Source organism: Streptopelia decaocto (assembly GCF_964273445.1).
Source record: "Streptopelia decaocto genome assembly, chromosome: 1".
Classification (NCBI taxonomy): domain Eukaryota; kingdom Metazoa; phylum Chordata; class Aves; order Columbiformes; family Columbidae; genus Streptopelia; species Streptopelia decaocto.
In genome coordinates this window covers 155483349-155495959 of record NC_138663.1, presented here as the reverse complement: position 1 = coordinate 155495959, position 12611 = coordinate 155483349, and the positions used below count along the sequence as shown (strand labels likewise).

Genomic DNA, 12611 nt, shown 5'->3' with positions numbered 1-12611 from the left:
TAACAAAAGTCATCTGTTTTGACTCTTTGCATTGCCTATGGAAAGTTAACCACCAGGATGTGGCAGATCTTTCAGCCATAGTGAACATTAGTAGGAAATAAAAAAAATCTAAACCTAAACCTGGTACATATGTGGAAAGTATCTTTTCCAGTGGGAGGCACAGAAATAGCAACAATACTGCTGTATGCTACGATTTCTGCAGGCACAGAGAAATGGAAGCAATGCTCAAACTCAGTTTCTGCTTTACCCAATAATTACATAATACAATTGTTTTCATAAAGTGATAGAGTTCAACTTACAAGCAAGCTGATATCCTTCTCCTTTTTTATTCAAAATGTGTCAAATATCTCAAACCTGGCATAGATTTTTGTACAGATAAGTGGAGAAGGAAAAAAAATAAAAAACAAACATGCACACATATCTATCGATGCACCAAACTCCAAAGTCCCACCAGTTAGGTTTGTGTATCCTGTTCAATCATCGTATGGTTCTGAGTAGTTTAGTGAAGAAAGACAGCCAACCTCAGAGGACTCTTCAGCCCACACAGGACCTGAGTCACTCTGCAGAGGTGCCTGTCTCACATGATGGATCGCAGATGGATCCCAGCAAAATCAGGCTTCCAAATTGGTGCCTTGAATGCATACAGTTCAGATGTAGATTCAGAACTTCTTGTCAGAGATTTTACCGTCCTGTCTTTGCTCTTGGGCCTATAGATATGCAAAGACGTAGTAGAAAAGCATTTTTAGAGTGGACTTAGAATGAAGTTATGAGTCTAAGGGCAAAAGCATGTGGTCAGATCCAAATGATTGTGGTTTAAATTGCCATCTTTCAACTGAGATATTTTAATTCCTAGCCTATTGCAACTTTGCAAGTGGCTAAAATTTGACAAGTGTTTTCCCTGGAAAACTTGACTCATTTTTCTGAGGTTTAGCAACCTAATGGTAATTTTCCAGCATAAACTGGGCCCATGTCCATTATACATACATTGTGTGTAGCACATCAAATGCAGGTTTATTACCACTTTCAGTCCCTACTGACATGTCTTCGACATGTACATCTCAGACTCTCTTCAGCTAAAGACTTAGTTACACCATCTTTCCATGGCTGACATGACTATACGCTCAGGCTCTTCTTGTTGCTTCCAACTGGGGAGGCCTTACCCTAAGCCATCCTCTCCCTCTCCACAGTGTGTGACCCTGTGCTCTTTTTCTTCTGGTTTCAATCCACTTTTATTACTTCAGTCCTTCAGACTGTCATTCCAGTTCATTCTTTACGATTTTCCGTTTTCACCTTTCTACTGAGTGCCTACACATTTGTGTCACTAGAAAATGTTGTTAGCATACTCTGAATTTTTATATCAATATAGATAAACTACATTTGATTCCAAAAATATAATTTGAAACATCAGCAGTAATATTCTTCTATCCCATTAATATCCTTTTTTGTCCTAATGTTTTTCTGTACCCTTAAACTGAATTGTGATTCTTTTACATTTCTACAGTACCTTATCCAGAATATTTTTTCCTAAGTGGCATTGTATTCAATATACATGATCATATCAGCTAGACTTCCTGTGTTCCTTTTCTTAAAGTATCAGTTATCTTATGAAGAGGGATGCCAGGTTAATTTGGCACTCTATTTCGAGATAAAGCTGTTATTCATTATATTCCATTTTTCATTACCTCGGTGTCTCTAGCTATGCAGTGCTTCACAATTTGTTTCAAATCCTTGCACAGCTCATGAGGTCAGAGCCACTTATTTTTATGATGCCTGGATCATGCGCATCCCTTTTTCTTAAAAGAAAAAAAAGTTAGGCTTTTCATTTTTCAGACATTTGATTGCCAGACTGATAGATTCATTAAAAGACTTCCTTATTAAGCTGTCCTTTCATGTGCAAGTATTTTAAGTACTCTCATGTGAAGATGATGGGGTCTCACCCTCCTGGTCTAGACACTTCCTTAAAAACAGTTTTATGTCTTTGTTTTGTTCTCATCTTAGATGAGTAATTTTCATTTCCTCAGTCTGTATCATTAGCCACACTGCATTTGCTACTGTAGTCAACATCCCCATATTAATTTTGTTTTGGACTGTCTGTAAACTATCTTTAATCTTAACTGCTTTTTGCTGCTTGGTGAAATCACTTTTTTCCTCATTTTCTTTTTATTTGGATGATGAAAGTACATTTTAGTACATTTAGTACATTTAGTAAGCTCTGACCCTGCCTAACATTTTCTGTTCTCACTTTCTCCATATATTTTCTGACATCTGACAGTTTTTCTTGCATATTAGTTTCATTTTCCACCCTACAAGATTTCTGCATACTACAGATATACCCTCTGAGGTGACCGCTCATCTAGTTAGAAATTGAGCTCTTTTTTATAAAAGGTTTTTCCACATGTTTGAAGTTGCAAGTTTTTCACAGCCCACAGCCACAGTCCTTTTCTTAAAGGAATTCTAGCACTTCCTTGAGTCTTCATTATTTCCCTTATTTTTCTGATTTTTTAGAGTGAAATTCTGATTTATGTTTAGCATTTATTGATCTTACACCCATTTTTAAAAAAAATTGAATGAATGTATTGTCACTTACTCTGAGATATACCTTTATTGACCAACTATTGACCAACTATTTAGCAGGTCTTGTAGCTCCATTTTCTTGTGTCACATCTTCTGATACCTGGGCATACAACTTAGAAGAATATATTTTCTAGAAAGTTACAGCATCACCTCACAGCTTTTATAGTGGTATTTTCTCCTTATTTACTCTTTCACAATATTCTTTGCTTTCTAAATAATACAGAAATTTATATGCAAAAAAGGGATCCTACAAAAACCTTTCTGAAAGGAATTTTATACCAGTTAGAAATTTTTTTGTACCCTCTCTAATTTTCTTACAGCCTATCACATACTTCATTTATAGTTCATCACATCACTAGTTTTGCCATGAGGAAGACCAAAAGATTGGTACATGTGGATGTAGGAAATAAGCAAGAAGAGGATTACTATGTCAAACTGACTTGCAGATCTACTGCATCATCTGTGTGACAGGGAAGATACAGTGAATTATACAAGCTATTGCAGGCAGCTTTTTTACTCTTCAATATAGTGCTCTCACCCAACGCTGGGGTGCATTATTGTCATTGCTTTGCAAATTAAAAAAATATCGGCAAATTTAGGATATTTTAAGGGGGCGATCAATTAGAAAATCATTAATACAATCTTACAAGTTCATATTAGTTAAATTCCTTATAGTCAAATTCCTTATAGTCGCTTTCATTTGCATGCAAGAAGTCTTCCATTGTTTGTCTCAGTTTAATTTCACTAATAGCAGTTTTTTGTATTTTCTTGTTAAACAAAGCCAAGAAACTGCTCTGTATGACTAGTCTCATGGAAGTCGTTTATTCATTTTCTTTAAGCAGGCTGTATGAATTTCAAACAAAGTTGTTTTTTTCTTTTATGCACCATAACTTAGATTAATGCATCTCTAACAGAGAGGTTGGCGCTGCTGAACCGTCAGTACTAACCAGCAGTGGCTTCTGCCTTCCTCTGTCATTTCAACACGGGAAAAGGAAAATCAGTCCTCCTGTTATTAGAGCATCTTTTCTTCACCAGCAGACATCAAACTGTTCAATCATGAGAGTGCCCACCATGGAAAATGCAGTCATTGTGATACGTATCCTTGAAAGGAAGGAAAAGACAGGAAATTGATTATGGTTTGTCTTTAGTTTTTTGAGCTATCCTATGACTTATCACCATTTTATGGAATGGCTTATGCTGTTGTCTGTCAGTGGAGCAGAGTAATCACAAGAGTAGGTTTTTATTATATATTTTATACCCTACTTTTTTTTTTTTCTTTTCCCTTTCCTTTACAAAAAAGGCATTATTCAGCAATTTTAAAGGTAGCAACCCCTATTTTAAAGTGAGAACTAACATGAATCTCTCATATGTTTTTGAACCACGTTTTTTTCAGCTATTGAAATGTATATTGTCTTAGGACCATATTGAGAGTCAAACAAAATTTTATTGAGCAACAAAAGATACTCCTCTTTCTCATTAAATTTTTTTTATTACAATAGTTATTTAAATTCCTTCTTATTGGGAGCAGACTGGGTTCGTGTTTTCAGACAGTTGACTCTAACTGCAGGCAACACATGCATTTAAAATAGACTGCAATAAGATTCTATTTTTGAGACGTAGTGATTAGAAGAGAATCTTATTCTGTCAATCAGATATACATTCGAATGGTACTTATTTTAAAATTGAATATTTTAGTTTAAAATATTTGGAATTGCTTTCACATTTATGACCTAAAATTGTAAAGGAATGTTAAAGAATTAAGTGAGAGAAATTTGCACCTTCAATTTAATTCGAAACATGATACTTAACGTACAACACAAATAGTGTAAATTGCCAATTCATCCGCATATTTGGGTATTTTAAAAGAAAACTAAAGAATTTTTAAAAACAAACTTTCCTTACTTTTTAAATTCTTCATGCTATTAGATATACTACAGATTTTAAACAATGTATTATTCAACTGATAGAAGCCTAGCATACCATGTCCTAATAGGCTGAGCAGTCACATTGGTTCTTTAAGATACTTCACACTTGGCAAATAATCATAAGTAAATACAGTTCTATGAGTATAAAGACATACTACAGTGCCAATATTTTGTCAATATTTAAAGAGAAAATTCAGTTTTGCAGCATCAGTCAAGCAGAATCTAAGCGTGTGGGAGAGGGCTGGAGGAACCAGTAGCCAGAGAAGGCTTCAGGAAAAAGAACTTGCATCTTTTCAGTAGGGGCTGTTGCATGAGGAACTTGCTGCTTGTGCTGTACTTTGATCTCTCCATGTTCCTTTACAGGGCGTGCATCGTAACAGCTAATCCTGGATCCTTGGGCTGAAGTTGGAGTTTTTTTGTGTTAATAATAGTTAATGGTAGACAAATATGGGAATGAGAAAGAGATGAAAGAAGAAAGCCCATTGTTCATTCAGGATGTTTTGGTCCTTTATTCCTTCTTAAAATAAGCATTCATATGTAGACCTACCAAAATCACACAGATTAGATTTCAAAGCCATGGTGAGAGAGCTGGCTCTGTTCAGCCTGGAGAAGAGAAGGTTGAGAGGGGATCTTATCAATGTTTATAAATATCTCAAGGGTGGATGTCAGGAGGATGGGACCAGACTCCTTTCAGTGGTGCCCAATGACAGGGTGAGGGGCAACAGGAACAGACTGAAGCACAGGAGGTTCCATCTAAACATGAAGCAAAACTTCTTTACTGTGAGGGTGCCAGAGCACTGGAACAGGCTGCCCAGAGAGGTTGTGGAGTCTTCTTCTCTGGAGACATTTAAAACCCGCCTGGACACATTCCTGTGCGATCTGCTCTGGGTGAACCTGCTTTAGCAGGTGGTTTGGACTAGATCATCTCCAGAGATCCCTTCCAACCCCAACCATTCTGTGATTCTGTGTCTCCTCATATTTACGGTCATATTTATTAATTTCTATTTTTAATTGCGTATGAGCTATATTAGGTGAGTCTGTTAATCATATTCATTTAAAACTATAATTGATGGAATCTATTTTAAAAACTGGATTAGAAAAATACCGCTTTCTGAATGAAAAAAAAAAGACTTGACACACTCTTCCCTTCCATTGCTAGGCCATGGCAAGTGTGACTGTGGGAAGTGCAAATGTGATGAAGGCTGGTATGGTGAAGCTTGTCAGTATCCAACTACTTGCAATCTTACACGGAAGAAAAGCAATGAAATGTGTAAGAATTCTCAAGATATCATCTGTTCTGGTGCAGGTAAGATGTTTTTTATTGCTTTTGATGGCTTGATGCTCTTCCTGTGTTATCTTGAGAATCACTGTAGTTTCTTTTCTAATTAAGAATTTTTTAGAGTATGCTTAAAGAGACTGAGAAAGAACTGTATGTGTACTAAAATGCTTAATTTTCCTATAGGCCTCTTCCTGTGCATATGATGTACGCTGATTCAGAATGTCTAGTACTCTAACCATAGCTATTTTAGGTTGATGAAACTGCAGCTGTGTCATTTATTTTGCCTATCAAATGGTTGTGGTAATGGCATTAGCACAGAAAGCAATGTATTTTTTTGCTTTTGTGTTTATAGCATGCAGAAATGACACTTGCAAATATTTTTCCAGGACATTTATAAGCTGTACAATTTTTGAGATGCTTTTGACTTGTAACAATTATTATTAAAGAGAGTTGTGGAAGATCTGCTGAATCATTTTAATGGGGTACTTCCATTTTCACTTGTAATGGTGAAATGTAAAATGGTTTCTGCAAATTAGTTGTGTAATATCCTCATAAACCTTCTATTTTGGAGGACTTTCATGTCAATAACAATGTTTGCTAGAATATGTATGGATGTAAAATGAAGAGTTTGAGTCTTGTGAATTAAGTTCCTTTTTTTCTTTTTTTTTTTAAATCTATACTTGCTATCATATTGACGCCAGTGGCTGCTAAAACAGCTTGTTCAAGCCCATTGATCACAGGGCCCCAGTTAACATGGTATTGCAAAAGTTTCTACCTTTACAATTTTAATAAGTGATAGAGTATGGAAAATGGATGCTTTATACACTGGCATAGTAATACATTTGTGTCTAATAGATTTTATAGTATTTTTGCTTTTATGACTGTGTAACTCCTTAATATGTTTGTTTATGGCTGTTACATGTTATCATGCATTATTTTCCAAACTAGAAAATACTCAAAAGGAGAAGAACGAGGCACAAGGCAGTTGCTTGCTTTCCCCTGGCAACTGCACTCCAGGCCAGATAGACTCTCTGAGGGAAAAGAGAGGATTCTTCCTTCCCTGGGAGCAACAAAACCAGCTTTTTTTTGCTTGGGAGGGTGGGTGATGGAGAGAGGTAGCCCTGAGGTGAGGGGGCAACCCTACTCAAAAAAACCAAGAAGCAAATGTGCCACTAGACCAGAGGTGGCAGAAGAGAAATTGGTTTACAAACCCATTTCCATCCTTTGCATGTCTCTCTTTTCCTCATGTCAGAAACTTTTCTGTTGTGGTTTATGTTGTAAAGAGAAACCAGCATTTGGAAGTCCTCGGGGTACTTCTGTTGGGGGAGAATCTCAGGCAGACCTGTGTTGTCAAACCACTTGCCGGTCTGACATGGAAAAACCCATCCTGCTTGTGATAAATCAGCAAGTTTATTTATTATATCTCTTAACCTTCTTAAAAGGCATAATCTTTTCTCCATCACCCACAAACTGAAGAAAAACTTAGATTGGGTCAAAGTCCTGAAATAACAAAATATTTTTACGGAGGTGCCTAGAAGTCTTCAAATGAATGAAATAACTTGTAATGTGGACATCAATATGACTGGAAAAAAAGAAGCTATTTGTGGGCAAACAGCAACAAACAGGTGAAAACAAAGTGTGAATAAAGTGTACTACCAAGAGTTTAAGTAAATATCACAACATTTGTTGTTTGCTTTTACATGTCATAGAATTATTGATGTATACTATTATAATACTTATGGTTTGTTTAATAATGCTATGAATGTATTTCTCCACAATTAGCTTGGTTTTTTTTTTATTATTAATGTATTGCTGTGGTAATTGCTTTCTAGATTGTTTTTTCCTGACATCTGATCATAAGTTCTTCATGCAGATGTTCCTCATCAGTGTTTCCTTGCTTTGAATACCTGGCTTTTTCTCCAAGGCTGTACTTTCAAAATCTTAATCATCAGATGATAACTGTAGAAAAGGAACTGGAGACCAGAGTGCAAAGGAAAAAGTTAGGTGGACAGATTTTCAGGTTGTTGGTAGCCGTGTCCTGTTACTCTCCTGTAACAGGCAGAACTGGACAAAACCAGGCTTCATTCTTGAGAAGATGATGGAGTTTTATTGTTTCAGTAGGCAGAAGATATAATTTCCAAAGCTGGAGTCATACCTCAGGTGTATGAAGTCAGACAACTGTAGGAGTGAATTTTTCTTAGGAAAAGATGATGCTGCTTATTAAGAAACAACCACCTGAATGTTGCATCTGTTTACAGTTAAGATTAGGCATTTTTTTTTGATATGGATTGTTTCTGTGTCTGTCTTTATTTGGCTGGATGATTATTAGATTTCAGACTTCTCAGAAATAAAATATGTACCATCTCTGATGAACTAGTGAAACTGTTTCCATAAACTGCAGTCATTGAGTACTGTCTTAAATGTTTACAGGCACATGTCAGTGTGGCAGGTGTAAATGTGCAATCTCAGAAGGAAATGGACTGGTCTATGGTAAATTTTGTGAATGTGATGACAGAGAATGCATAGATGATGAGACAGAAGAGATTTGTTCAGGTATGTATTTTAGTGAGTACAAGAAGAATTGTGAAGATTAATACAGGGTGTTGTAAAATCATTTACTTGTATGGACCTACAAAATCTCTTTACTGAATGTATGACTTGAAATATAGGTAACTATATCTGTGAGAATTTAGCTTGCAAATTGGAAGTGGGAATTTCAGATACAAAAATGAGTTAAGCAGAAGGTTAAAGAATGAACAAATCCTGTGACATCCTTCTCTTTTTGGAAGAATTGCAAACAGGATTATACAAGGTAATTCACTAAGGCAATTCATAGCTTAGTGTGTCTCTCTTTGGTGGGATATAAGGAATGCAAATGTTTTGGCACAAATGGAGGACATAGAAAAAAAAAAGAAGAAAAAAGAAAAATAGATTATTAAGAATTTTGGCAAGGAAGCAAACATTAAAGACAACAAGAGTAAATGCAGGGTGAGAACTCTGAAGCAATTCAGGAGATAAAAAGGGAAAGGAATGAATGGAGAAAAAAATGCATCTGTGGTAGGAAAGGCAAAGGAATATGATGGAGTGAACTCTGCTGATAGACAGAAAAGCAACCAAAATTCAATCTGTGCTTTAATTTCATTATAAGAAAGGAATTTGACAATTGGATACTGTGTAATACACACCCTTCGTGGCATTATAAATGTTGTTGCCTATATTACCAGGGAGGCAAGCACTTCGGTTAGAAGGTGCTACAAACATTTTTCAAGCTGTACACATGCAGACTGTGTCTGCATGCATACAGGAGGATTCAGAACTGCTCTTAAACTATTCATACTCTGATAATAGTGTGTATAATAGTGTGTAGTCTGCATGTGTATGTGTATAAAGAGAGTACTTGTGTAAAATAGCTTTATCTCTGTCCTTACACAGAGAACAAAATAAATTCTGTGTATTTAAGATGCTTTGAAGGAAAAAATAACATTCTTTTTTACAGGAATATACAGGGATTTTAAATGAGAGTAAACAAATGGTCCTCTGAGTCCAAATCCAGGAGTAGACTATAATATTTCCAGTAATTGCCTAAAATAAAATTAGTGGAGGGCAATAATTTGTATGTACCAATGATCCAATTTATATTAATTTGCTTGTAACCCTTACAAATGGTACCAAATATGATAAAAATTTAACATTCATTTAGCTCCAGTAAATTCTCCTTCTGCTATTTTCAGATTTTTTTCCCCACTTGTGTTACTGCTGATTTTTATCATTATATTTTTCTTAGCTTTTATTTCCCCTTGTTTCATCCAATGGTGCCATATTCCAAAACAGACCAGATGCATCTCTGTAAAGAAACTAGGTTTATGTGAATGCAGAAATCAAAGGATGCTGAAAGAAAGGGACACAAAGGATAATATTTTCCAGTCTCTGAGGTCTGTGATAAATCAGTATAAAAAGCTCTGATACCTTAAGTAAAGTTTGCAGCCTTCTACAGTAAATATAAACTAATGTTGAGCTTGACTTGGTTAGGTTGTTGTAATCTAAACAGCTTATGCACGTAGTTTTTCAGTGTTACATGTTGCTTTACTTTCCAAGAGACCTCTGCAGTACATAACCATATGTTGAACCAGGCCTTATGCAGAAAAAATGGACAGCATATGAACTGAAGGTGGAAGGTACATAATTTAATCGCAGAAAGAGCAGATTCTATGCTCCTGTCTGATTATGACTTCCTTCTCCCATCTTGATGCCTCCTCTGATACCCTCTATCTTTCCTTCCACAGGATTCCCACCACAGGAATCCTTTAGGTTTATTTATGAAGTATAGGTTTATTTATGAAGCAAGAAAGCTATTAATAGCAATGGCCCCTGGATGCTCTCCACAGACACAGTGAACCTGAACAGTGCTTGGTGTATTTTCCCAGTTTGTGTGGCACCAGCTTGGTTGCTACATACACTTTATTGCCCATGAAGGTATAGACAGATTTTGAAGATTTTCTTTGTCTGCAGAGAAAGCCAACTCAGGAGGATGAAACTAGTGAAAAAACAAAATATTCTATTTATGCACATGTTTCTAATGCCTGCAGCTGTAAGCTGGGATTTTATCCTGGAAAAGCATACAATGCTGTGCTAAGATATGGATATCACACATTTTAATCTTTTCACAAAGGCACTGCATTTTTTTAAGCAATTCACTTCCTAGGTAGGACAGTTACAAAGATGTATCAAGCTTTTCAAGCCTCAGTTGGATTTTTATCAGTCAGTTTACTGTATCACTTCTTTTTATTTGAGGTTACATAAACTTCGGAATTGAGTTGCAGCTTATTTTTAATAAATATTATGGCTTCTAGCAAATTAAATTCTAATCCTGATATTTTTCATCTAAGGCTTTTTTTTTTACTCTAATGAAGTGATTTTGTCTTCAGTCATGGACAAGAGGTAGTGGCAAATTGTATAGTTTAATTAATATTTGTTTTGGAACTATACAAGTGTGAGTGAAGAATGAGGTAGTGATGTTTTAATCTGCAAAAATTGCCAGTAGACTAAATTTCTTTACTCCTTCACCATTGTCCCTTTTATTTCTTGTCCACTGTTCAATAACAACCTTCTGATAAAAAGCAATATTTCAGACTGTTTTTATTGTTTAGCAAGATGGTATTTTTACCTGCTGTTATTTTTTTCACATGTAACCAAACAACTGTAATGAAAATTCCACATGCAATTGTAAAAACAGGAAAAAAAATATTCCACAGGTCTAAATTCACACTCTTGGTAGTTAGGGATACAAGTTGAGTAGCCTCTGATAATCAATCAGGCCTACTAAGCTTAACATACCTAGAGGGAAACAAGGAGGAGGTCATAGAATCATAGAATTGTTTAGGCTGGAAGAGACCTTTAAGATCGAGTCCAACTGTTAACCTGACACTGCCAAGTCCACCACTAAAACCATGTCCTCAATTTACATGTCTTTCAAACACCTCCAGGGATGGTGACTCAACCACATCCCTGGGCAGCCTGTTCCTTTCTCTGACAACCCTTTTGGTGAAGAAATTTTTCCAATATCCAATCTAAACCTCTCCTGGCACAACTTAAGGCCACTTCCTTTCATCCTATCACTTGTTACCTGGGAAAAGAGACCAACAGCCTCCTTGCTATAACCTCCTTTTAGGTAGTTGTAGAGAGTCATAAAGTCTTCCCTTACCCTCGTTGTGATTCTTCTAGTAAGGAATTAGCTTTTGGCTTTAAGATTAGTAAGAGCTGCAGCTACTTAAATGCTTTGTGCTATTGAAGCACATGGCAGAAGTACCTTAGTGAATCAAAATGTTCAGGAGTTGGTTTCATCAAACCTCAGATGACTCAACTGTCCTTTGCTGGGATTATCTGTGGTGTCAAGAGCACACAATGCTTTATTAGACATGCTGAGTATGGTGGGCAAGTTTGTCCTACTGTAGCATTTAAAGCTCTTGCATTTACCATCTTTGAAATTTACCTATAAAGTTTCAAAATTTAAGCTGACAAATATAAAAATATTGATGTTATTTTCTTGGTGTTTATTGAATAGATTTAATCTGCGGTTAAAGGAAAACGTGTTCTAAAACAGACTCAGCGAAAAGTGTAGTTCAAATATCCTTTGTCTTTATGTAGGCATATACATTTTTTCTATTCTGAGTCTAACACTAGAAGTTTTTAAAAGTAAAGATCAAAACAGTTAAATTGTTAATGCCTTTTAAAAACTTGCCACTTTCTCACTGTATAAAATTTGTTTTGGGTTAAGGCCATGGAAAGTGTTACTGTGGAAACTGTTACTGTGAGGCTGGTTGGCATGGAGATAAATGTGAATTCCAGTGTGACATCACCCCCTGGGAGATCAAGAAAAGATGCACATCTCCAGATGGCAAAATCTGCAGCAACAGAGGTGTGTCATTCACACGTTCCTTCTACACATCTTTATGTATCTTGCTTTTGTTTTACAATATGCACTTTCTGTACTAGGACATAGGTTGTGTTTCCTAATAGTTTCTAGTTCTCATTTATTTCAAATATGGATATTTATTTCCAAGTGAGTGGGTAGATACTTGTGTTTAGGTATAACCTTACATGTATCCACTCCTGGGTTTGGATTAATCTGACCCAAGTTGTTCTCATCCTATCCTGAGCAGGATAATGTGTCAGTACATCTTTGGTGAGAGACCTATCCCACAAAATAAAAGTATTAGCAGATTTTTGACTTTGAATGGATTGGTGCCAACAGGACCATACACCAGTTCATTCTTAAAGAAGACCGAGGACCCACAATTTGATAGGGAAAATGAAAACACAAAGCTTTTAGTTTC

At 36.0% G+C, this 12611-nt stretch overlaps 1 protein-coding gene across 1 annotated transcript in view; it reads left to right on the top strand.

Moving 5' to 3' along the window:
* ITGBL1 (integrin subunit beta like 1) overlaps window positions 1-12611 on the top strand; it is a 142265-nt gene that overhangs the window by 54704 nt on the left and 74950 nt on the right. The window contains exons 3-5 of the mRNA XM_082073904.1: window positions 5659-5805; window positions 8209-8331; window positions 12053-12193. Coding sequence (XP_081930030.1) covers window positions 5659-5805; window positions 8209-8331; window positions 12053-12193 — 411 coding nt within the window. The remainder of the gene's footprint in view (window positions 1-5658; window positions 5806-8208; window positions 8332-12052; window positions 12194-12611) is intronic.